Source organism: Ursus maritimus, assembly GCF_017311325.1.
Source record: "Ursus maritimus isolate PB19 chromosome X unlocalized genomic scaffold, ASM1731132v1 scaffold_X1, whole genome shotgun sequence".
Taxonomy (NCBI): Eukaryota; Metazoa; Chordata; class Mammalia; order Carnivora; family Ursidae; genus Ursus; species Ursus maritimus.
Window position 1 is genome coordinate 109,984,993 of NW_024423319.1, and position 9,822 is coordinate 109,994,814.

The 9,822-nt window shown below is 53.8% G+C and overlaps 1 protein-coding gene across 4 annotated transcripts in view; it reads left to right on the forward strand.

The window, feature by feature from the left end:
* PHKA2 (phosphorylase kinase regulatory subunit alpha 2) overlaps positions 1-9,511 on the forward strand; it is a 74,165-nt gene extending 64,654 nt beyond the window's left edge. For 2 of the 4 annotated variants that reach the window (XM_040633737.1, XM_040633742.1), the window contains 7 exons: positions 991-1,109; positions 1,841-1,870; positions 3,254-3,307; positions 5,113-5,283; positions 7,266-7,319; positions 8,090-8,290; positions 8,847-9,511. In XM_040633737.1, the coding sequence (XP_040489671.1) occupies positions 991-1,109; positions 1,841-1,870; positions 3,254-3,307; positions 5,113-5,283; positions 7,266-7,319; positions 8,090-8,290; positions 8,847-9,017 (800 nt within the window). In that variant the 3' untranslated portion in view covers positions 9,018-9,511. The remainder of the gene's footprint in view (positions 1-990; positions 1,110-1,840; positions 1,871-3,253; positions 3,308-5,112; positions 5,284-7,265; positions 7,320-8,089; positions 8,291-8,846) is intronic. The other 2 variants (XM_040633751.1, XM_040633758.1) reach the window with 2 other exon arrangements.
* Positions 9,512-9,822: the final 311 nt, after the last annotated feature.

The following is a 9,822-nucleotide window of genomic DNA, read 5'->3' on the forward strand; positions in this document are numbered from 1 at the left end:
CCCCCCCCCCCCCCCCCCCCACGCAGGCCCTACTGTAGCTTCTGGCTTCCACATTCCTGGTGTCCTTCCTCCCTGTTATCCTTTAGCTGTTGGTGTCTGCTGGCTCCTTAATCGTCTTCACTGTCCTAGGCAGCGCCCTTCACTCTGGCTTCAGTGGGGGCCGGGTGGGAAGCCTGGGCACTCAGAGGAAGCTGCTCTGAGGACGTGACCATGGAGCTGGGTTTGCAGAGGAGAGGGTGGGATGGGAGGGAGCAGCATGTCCGAATGCCCAGCCCCATGTAGCTGGCCTGGAGTGCAGAGCTGAGGCGTGGGGAGAAGGGGACGGAAGTTGGGAGAGCTTTATCCTGAAAGCAGAGCTAGGCCTGGAGGGACTCCGAGTGTGTAGCGACGTGATCACACTTGCCTTTCAGAATGCTTGCTGTGATCCAAGCGCAGAGAAGTGGTTTGTGGGGAGGGGCGGGGCACAGACAGACCCGAGTCGGGGGGCTGCCGCAGCAGGTTGAAAGGGAGGTGACGGAGGCCCCCCCGGCCCTCATGTGCCGGCAGGAGTGCGCCGATTCTGGGGCAGCCGAGTCTCCTCCTGCAGCCCTCGGTGGGCTTGTTCTGCCAGGACTTCCTCTCCAGCCGCAAGGTCCCTTAGTGGGGTGCTCTCAGTTTCCTACAACGAAGGTGTGCTTTTGGAGAAGAAATTATTTTTTAAAAACCTAATTCATTCAAGGGTTCTATGGCCACTTGGTTTTTTTGTGCACTGCTCTCTGAATGTTCGCTTTTTCACCCGCTCACCCCGACACCTGTGGAGCCTGAGCTGTGTAGCAGGTGCCGTTCCGAGGGCTGGAAACCGAGCACGGGCCAGGGCAGGGGAGGCTGTCTTCTGGAGTTTCTCATCGAGTGGGAGAGACAGATGTGGATACAAATAAGCACAGGGCACAGATTCCTCCCTCAGGGTGGATGTTAGTAGTTTCTAAGAACACGTGTGTATTTCCCCTGCAGTGCAACCTATCCATTCCTCCACATCCAGCCCCGCCATCTCCATCCATGAAGTAGGACCCACCGGAGTCACCAAAACCGAGAGGAGTGGCATCAACCGGCTGAGGAGTGAGATGAAACAGGTAGGACAGGACTCTTGGTGGCAGTGCCGGCAAAGAAGTGGTTTTCATACCTGGGCTTACCTCAGAAAGTGCTAGAAACCCAGGGCCTGCAGGGTGCTCTTTGTAGAGGGTGTGAGATCCCTGCTGTCCTGAATCTGAACACACTCTACGCAGATGTCTTAGAGTTCTGTGAACATTCCAGAAAACACGCTTACCCGTGTTTGTCTCTGTTGCCGAGAACCACACGTTCTCGGCGGTGGGCCACAGCTATTCCAAAAGTAGAGTCGTGCAAGATGTAACTGACTCATGCCACCATGAAATGTGCCCTTCAGATGACAAAGCAAGGAGGAGGTAGAAATGGAACGGAATGCTCGTGATACTTGTGTTTGCCACCATCCACGGGTGTGTCTCGGTTCACTTTTTACTTCACAGTAAATTCCTTCTGAAGTGACCCCCCAGGACTGCAAGGCAGCAGCTCTCCAGTCCTCGTGTGCCGGGGACTGGGCTAGGACTTGACTGAGCTGTAGGAGGAAGCAGAGTGTCCTTCTGACCATGACCCCAGTGAGCGGTGCACTCAGATTCTCTTCTCCATTTCAGATGATGACTCAGTAGATTGAGCCCCTGAGGCGCTCGTGGGTCACACCCAGCAGTTGGGCCAGTACTTCCCTGGATTTTCTAGAGGGTGATAGAAGCAGGGCATCCTTGATTTGAAACTGGCTTTTGTTTATATCCTGATGTATTTTTACTTTCAGATGACTAGGCGATTTAGTGCTGATGACCAGGTGAAACGTTGTCTTGTTCCGTCCTTTACGTGTGTGCTTTGTGTTCTTTCTGGCTTGAACGTGGAAAGCAAGGCCGCGAATATGGATTGTGATGGCCTGGGGAGTGGTTTTGCCCGTCAAATCCGCTTGGGTGGAGGTGACTCCTTGGGCTGTGGCGGGCAGGCAGAGCAGGAGAGAAGGCCTGACCACGTGCCTTTAAAAAATCCATTTATCAAGCTCTTGGGTTTATAGGATGCTTTGTAAGAGAGGTGGTTCTGGGCTCTGCCTTGTCAGGATTTTTTACTCAGAAAAAGGGAAGTAGGGAAAAATAAAACGTGGTCATTGATTATATGAATAGAAGGAATACTGCTATTCCTGTCCCCACATTGCCGGTGGGGGAGGGGGGGAATTTAACCCTGGAAGGAAAACGGTGTAAGGATCTCCTTTCCTCGCGCCTTTGGGACCCGCTTCCTCCTCTTTCCTCCAGGAAGTTGGAAGCACGTTCCCCATGATTCAGTGCCCTGTGACTGAGCGAGCATAGAGCGGTTGGAGGGAGTGACATGCAGATTTTGTTGTCTCTGCTGCTGCCTTAGGCTCTTTCCAAGTCAGGAACCAACTTTCCAGACATCTTCCTTTGCTAGCCACTCGGTGGCACCATACCCTGATGGTGGCTCGATGTGGGTGAATATGGGTGGTTCCTTCGGCCTCCATTTAATACAGTCCTTGCATATTATGGGGACAAAATGATCTGCTTTGCTAGGTTTAGATTCTTCAGCCAGTACAAGTTTTATATTTGGCCACTTACATCAAGGAAATCTAGTATTCTCTCTCCAAAATTTTATAGATGCCGTGGCATTTTGAATTTTGACTCCCTTGTACAAGAACGCCTGGGTGCACTTTGTGCTCAGGCACTGTCCCCATGCAAGGTAAGGACACAGTACAGATTTTTCAATGAGGAAATACTTGTTTGGCCAAAGGTCATCAGCCTGCTCTTATTTGTTCATTTAATAAATATCTATTTAAAGCCAGTAGTTGCTAGATGCTAAATGCTGGTCATGGGGAGGTATTTTATTGATCTCTACAGATTTTCATAACTCTTAACATAAAAGATTAGCATTTTGTGGCTAGGACTTTGGAAAACAAATTGTGTCCTAATCTGATTAGGCAGCCACACATGGCACTAGAATGGGTAACATTGCATACTCCCGAGAAAGAGCATTTCCCAGGTCCTCCATGGCACGGAGCCCCGAGCTCTGCCTGGACGGTGAGTGAGAACTTCTGCCCGCCCGCCTCTGCTGCACCTTCTTTCCGCAGGGGTTTTCGATGCCGTTCTGTGTTCTTCCGCTCTGCTTGCGTCCTTTGGTGTCACTGCACTTGACTGAGCGGACTCTCTTTGTTTTGTAGCTGTTTTCTGTGAGCCAGGCCGTGTCCAGCAGTGCACACTCCTCCAAGTCTGCGGTAAACCACGCATCCCGACTGTCCTCCTCACTGCCTCCTCCTCGTTTGTGGTGTCTGAATCCTCTTGTTGCCCTTCTCGTGCACCCACCTCATCCCTAACTCCTACAGCTTTGAACAGGTTTAAGTGTTTTCATTGGACTGTCATTATGAAGAGGGTCTAGAAGGAAAGCCAAGAAGTTCTTGAATTGAGCTTTGTCCAGGAGCTTCTGGAACCTTCGAGGCGTTGGTTCTGTGCCTTTCTTCTGAGCTGTGGTGGCGAGCCACTGCCTGCACGTGCTGATGAGCTCCTTGTACTCACAGCGCCCTGGCTTGGCTTGAGGCCCCAGATCAAGTGGAGGAGTAGGAAATATTCTAATTGCAGAAGCGAGTCTTAATCTTCCTCTTGAAACTAGAAGGAGAAAACCAGCTGAGTCATTGATGAGTGTGGCTGTAATTACTTTTATTTGTATCTAATTGTTGCCGTATTTATATGGCAGTAATGAGCCCCATGGAATAACCCAGCCTAACAGCCTTTTCAAAATAAGATCCGATGAAGTCAAAATGAGTACATAGGGAAAACTCCTGCCTCCTGCCCTGCCAGCATGCTTACCATTTGGATTTCATTTTTAAACCTGTAAGTTTGATGTTGTGCACTGAGAAATGAAGGTACAAGATAACGGGGAAGGATGAAAGTTACCCTCTGCTGCCCTGTAGCTGGGCGGGTTAGAATCCATCCTCCAGCAGGAAGCAGGCTGGAAGCTCTGCTGTGGGGCGGGGTGCGGCATGGCCTCCCCCCCCCCACACCGAGCCAGCTTGGCTTTCAGGCCCGGGCTCCAGGCCCCCATTGGGAGCCTCTCTGAGCTGCATCTGCAGTCGTGGGCGGGCCTGCTGGCTCCTAAAGCCCGAAGCAGAAGTGCTGGCCCTGCCCCAGCACTTGGCTCGCGAAGGCCAGGGTAAGGCCAACCTCAGGCCGGGAGGTGGGACAGAGATGACGCGCTCCCTCTGCTTCGGCAAAGCATGTGTGCCGGCTCCGCGGCCTCCGTTGGCCCCGGTTAGGAAGGAGCCATGTGCTGAGGACAGGCAAACGAAGCGATTCAAAGGGACTGGTGGCTATACCGTCAGCTGGGAGGCCCCCCCTACTAAATAAGGATTCCCAGCCTCTACTTCTTGTCTTTCCCTCCAGAACAAGCCCTCTCCCCCTTCCTCCATATTATGTGTTGCATTGTCTGCGGGCCCTGTGGTACCGGGAGGTGACCACGGCCTCTGCGGGGCACCGCGGACGCGAGGCGGGCACTTCGGCATGTATCAGCCTGGGCGCGCTCTCGCAGCCTCCTGCAGCAGTGCCAGAGACCTTGGGGGGGACAGCTGCGTCCCGTGCGCACTTACCTCAAGCCAGGCGTGCTTTCAGGGTTTTGTGTGTCTTCATTCAGTGCGCGCTCACAGCTCTCCGAGGCAGGTCCGACTGTGACCCGTTGTACAGGGGAAGCCGAGGCCCGGAGTCAGTGTGCGGTGTTGAATTGGGAGTCAGAGCCTGACCCCAGGGGCGCACTCTTGCCTGCTTGGCTTCCGTCAGGTCAAGGTCCTTTGATGGCGCACGACCTCTTGAGGGCTGCGAGGAGTACACAAAAGATCAGTAACCAAACCCACACAGGAAAGAATTAATCCAGCTTCAAGAAACGGCCAGAGTCAAATCAAGGAACTGTGTTCCTTTCTGGGCATGTGGTCTGTATTTTGACCAGTTTGCTGAGTCACCCCTCACGATGGCCAGCAGTCCGTGGGGTACCGGCTCTGAGGTTTCTAAAGGCCGTGTGCGGTCTGTCTTGCAGAGGTCCAGCACCCCATCCTCGCCCACTGGCACGTCATCATCAGACTCAGGCGGGCACCACATTGGCTGGGGGGAGCGCCAGGGCCAGTGGCTACGCCGGAGAAGGCTGGACGGAGCCATCAACAGGGTCCCTGTGGGGTTCTACCAGAAGGTGTGGAAGATCCTTCAGAAGGTAAGCTTGGCCACTGTACTGCATTCCACTGGCCTTGTCGCTGGGGGCACATACTCCTAGGGAAACGAACCACCCCCCTAATTCCTTTGTGAGGCATGGGGACACCTGCAGCTAGCAGGTAACATATGGCTGCACAGCAAGCAGATGTGGCCCCTGAGCTTGGGGAGCCCCCAGCCCGGAGCAGGGTTTCTTCCCCTCTGACATTTGGCACCACTGACATTCGGGGCCAGGTAACTGTTTTTGTGGGAGCTCTTCTGTGTATCATGGGACATTAAGCAACATCCCTGGCCTCCACCCACTAGATGCCAGTAGCACCCCCACCCCCAGCTGTGACAACCAAAAATGTCTCTGGACATTGCCAAGTGTCCCCTGGGCAGCAGATTATCCCGGCTGAGAGTCGCTGGCTGAAACCACAGCAAGTCAGATCAGGGGGCAGCCCAAGTTTTGTGGCACCACCTTTGATATATTTCAGGAACATAGAAAAGTCAGAAGATAGACAAAAACTGCAGAAGGCAGGGGAAGGCTTTGGATGAGAACATGGACTTAGATGACCCGCAGTGGCCCCCGGGCGTTAGCGTCCTGCGTGTGCAGGCCGGCGTGCTGTCTGCAGGGCACCGTGTCAGGCCCCAGGTGCTCTGAGGCACAACCCCCACATACACCTGGGGCCGCCTCTGCCTCTCCACCTAGAGGATGGGGACCCCAGACCCATTCCCTTTAGCCAGCTGCCCCCTATGCCTGTGGTCATCCAACAGAGCTGCCTTTCGCAGCGGCCTGGGGCGGTGAGAGTGTCAGCAGAGGTCATCAGAGGCCACAGAGCCGCGTGCGCACCAGGGACCAAGGAGGGGGCAGCGACGGAAGCCGCCCCCCTTTGCTCCACACACCCGCCCCCAGAGCACTTGTGTGTCCCCCAGGCCCCTGCCCCAGCTTGCCTTTCCTTGTACCCAGGCACGGACCGCCTCAGTTAAAAGCTTCAGTGCAAATTAAGAACGAGGGGTAGGACCGGCTTTTTTAAAAGAACTATTTTTGTTTTAGCTCATTTCACCATAGGAGAGGAGAGAAAAATCATCCCCAGTGAACACACACTACAGCCCCTCCCCAAAGCCACAGCATCTTTCAGCTGTTTTATGTCTGGGGCAGGGGTCCCTGGTCCGTGAGGGCGCTTCAGCATCTCGGCTTCGTGGAGACTGAGGTCTTCACGGAGCTGAGCATGGGGAGGTCAGAATGGGCCCTGGCCTCATGCAGCTGCTTCCCACCTAGAAGCAGAACCCTCAGAGCCCACAACAGCCTCCGTTTCTCCCTTCTCCACCCCCCGCTGCCACTGTGTCCTCGGCCCGCCAGGGCACTGGGATTTAGAAGGCAGCCGGTTCGAATTAGACTAGAACAAACTTCCTAGAAAATCTCCCCACTCTTCCTGGGGCATCATCCGCTTCCATCCAGACTTCTCCTAGTTCCGTACCAAGACACTTGTATTCTGGAAAAGCAGCATTTTGTGTTGAGCCGGCGCTTGATATTTATATACAAGGGTGTGCGTGTGCATGTCTGTGCATGTGCTCGGGTCTTTTGTGATTGGTGCTTATTATAGTAATCTCAAAAATAGATGCCTGCAAAGGCACAGAAGGATCACTTCGCCAGCAGGAGCCATGAAAGTCTCCCTTTATACGGCACCAGAGGGGGCCTCGCAGCCGCCAGGGCCCGGTTGCCAACTGCAATGCGGAGCTTCCACAGAGGAGGCCCCAGCAGCTCCCTGGGGGCACCGTTCGTGCAAGATCTGAAAGATGCCTGCTGCGTCCCTAGAATTGCCCCATCGCAAACACAGCCTGTGGGCAGTGAGAACAAGCTCTCTAAAAATAACTCTGGCAGCCTGGCGTGTTCGGCCCTCATGCAGGTTTCCAGAGCAGACGGACCTGAGTGTGCGCGAATGTGTGTGCACACTGATCAGGTTCTGGCATCTGACCGAACTGTGCTCTGTGTTCTGCCTCCAGTGCCATGGTCTGTCCATCGATGGTTACGTGCTCCCATCGTCAACGACGAGAGAGGTATCACGGGAAAAGCCCAGTGCTCTCAGGAGTGGTTCCCACGTTTGTCAGCATCACCTTTTCTCTGTCCCCTCAGAAACCGCATATCTGGGGCGCCTGGGCGGCTCAGTTGGTTAAGTGTCTGCCTTCGGCTCAGGCCATGATACCAGGGTCCTGGGATCAAGCCCCGCATCCGGCTCCCCACTCAGTGGGGAGTCTGCTTCTCCCTCTCCTTCCCACCTGTGCTGTCACTCTGTCTCTCTCTCAAATAATTAAAATTAAAAAAAAAAAAAAAAAGAAAGCGCCTGTCGAGAGCTTTACCTTTGCCCTTTGGAGCTCCGTTAAGAGAAGAGCAAAGCCGCGCGCCCCACATGCTGGACCCTCGTGCGGCTGCTTGCAGCCCCTCCACCGACAACAGTCACCTTCCTGGCTTCCTTTCCCTATGCATTCTTTCACAAACTCAGATTTTAGTTTTTACCCCACCCAAAACCCAGTGCTATATGCCACAAGTAGTGATGAAGAAGAAAGAGGAATAAGCACAGGGCCCTGTCCCCTGGATGTCCCAGTCCAGTGGGGTAGGTAAATCAAGTTAGGACAAGGCCAACTCACCCCCACCGTGAAGTTGTCGGCCTCCCGCTCCAGAGGGTTCCGGCTGGTGGTATCAAGAACGTGGCTAGAAAGGAGACAACATTTGGGCTGAGCCCTGGAGCCAGTGGGTGCTACAGCCAGTGCTGCGGGCAGGGCTGGCTGTCCTCGGCTCCTTCCTGACTCCCCGCTGGTCCCTTTGGCAGATGACCCCCCAGGAGATCAAATTTGCCGTCCACGTCGAGTCGGTGCTGAACCGCGTGCCACAGCCCGAGTACCGGCAGCTGCTGGTGGAGGCCATCATGGTGCTGACGCTGCTCTCAGACACTGACATGAACAGCATCGGGGGCATCATTCACGTGGACCAGATCGTGCAGGTGGCTAACCAGCTGTTCCTGCAGGACCAGGTGGGTGTACCCAGGCCCGTCCAGTCACCCCCCCCCCCGGCTGAGGTGGGGACAGAAGCAAGGTAGCAGTTTGGCTAGCATTTAATCTCTGTCAAGGCTGGGGATTGTGTGTCCAGGAGGAAAGAATATTCTCAAAGAAAATGTCATCACAGATGGTAAAAAAATATCCACCGTTTGGTTAGAAAATGGCACAGTGGCCACTTGTGAAATCTAAAGATCTTTGGAAGCGGAGAGACTCATTTTGGCATAGGTTTTAGCGCGAACACCACTCTTGCTATGAGTGTGGCCCTTGGTAAACAGACTACTTACCCTGCACCGAGCGTGGAGGTAGGAGCCATCCTCTCGGTTCAGAGTCGGTGACAGGCTGCAGACGAGGGCATGTGGGAGCACAGTGTGGTACCTGGAGGAGAGGCTGGACGTCATCCCCGGGCACTCTTGACTCCTGCCCTTGGGCTTAGAGCTCTTCTCTGAGGGCTGCTGGCTTCCAGCACATACGGTCATTCCAGGGCCAGAGGGAACTCTATTCATTCTTTGCCTCGGTCTTTTCCTGCTGCAGATGTCAATCGGAGCCATGGACACCCTGGAGAAAGACCAAGCCACAGGCATTTGCCACTTCTTTTATGACAGTGCTCCAAGTGGGGCTTATGGGACAATGACCTACCTAACGAAGGCAGTGGCTTCTCATTTACAGGAACTTCTGCCCAATTCAGGCTGCCAGATGCAGTAGGGCCTTGGTGCTCTGAGTCTGTCACTTGCCCCCTAGCCTTGCCGGGAACCTTCTGTTCTCCAGGATCCCATGTGTTGGTGCAAAAGCGTGTCCCATCAGAAACCCTGGCCGGGAGGAAGTGGCAGCAATGGACCTGAAACCGGTGTCTGTCCAAGCCACAGAAAGAGCTGAGGAGTCCTGTGCTGCCCCCGGGAGTGCCATGGGATCGCTGTCTAGGTTCGCTTCGCTGTAACATTTGCCCCAACATCTGGTCTCAGAGTCTGAAGAGGAATTGGAAATTGGTCTCTTTTGAGTGCGGTGTGAACAGCGAAGCCAGCTTAAATTGGCTCTCGCTGAGAGTTACTGAAATCAGTCGGATGTGCTAGTGACACATCTAAAGATGGGAAGATCCTTCCAGCAGCAGGAGTGGACCTTGACAAGGGGAACATCTTAACAGGAGGCAGTCTGTCTATGGACCAAAATGTTTACTAAATAGAACAACTTTATCTTTCTGTGCAAGTTTGGTTTTCTTGTGCCTTTCTTTCTAGGGCTTTTGTTTTATGGGCATAGCTACCTTTGTGTGACAGAATCCTCTCTTGCTGAAATTTAGAAAATTGGTTGCAGTTAACTTTGGCTTGTGGTCTCAAGGATTTTATCCTGGCTTCTTATGAATTAGAGATTTCTTCTGCCTTATATAAAAAAAAAGCCACATCTTCTGGAATATAGCACATACACAAAAAGGGCAGGGGAGGTGCCAACTCTCCTTATAGCTGGGCTGGCTGTTGTTTGGGGGCTGGAGCAGCAGGGAGTCCCTCTGGAAGGCCCG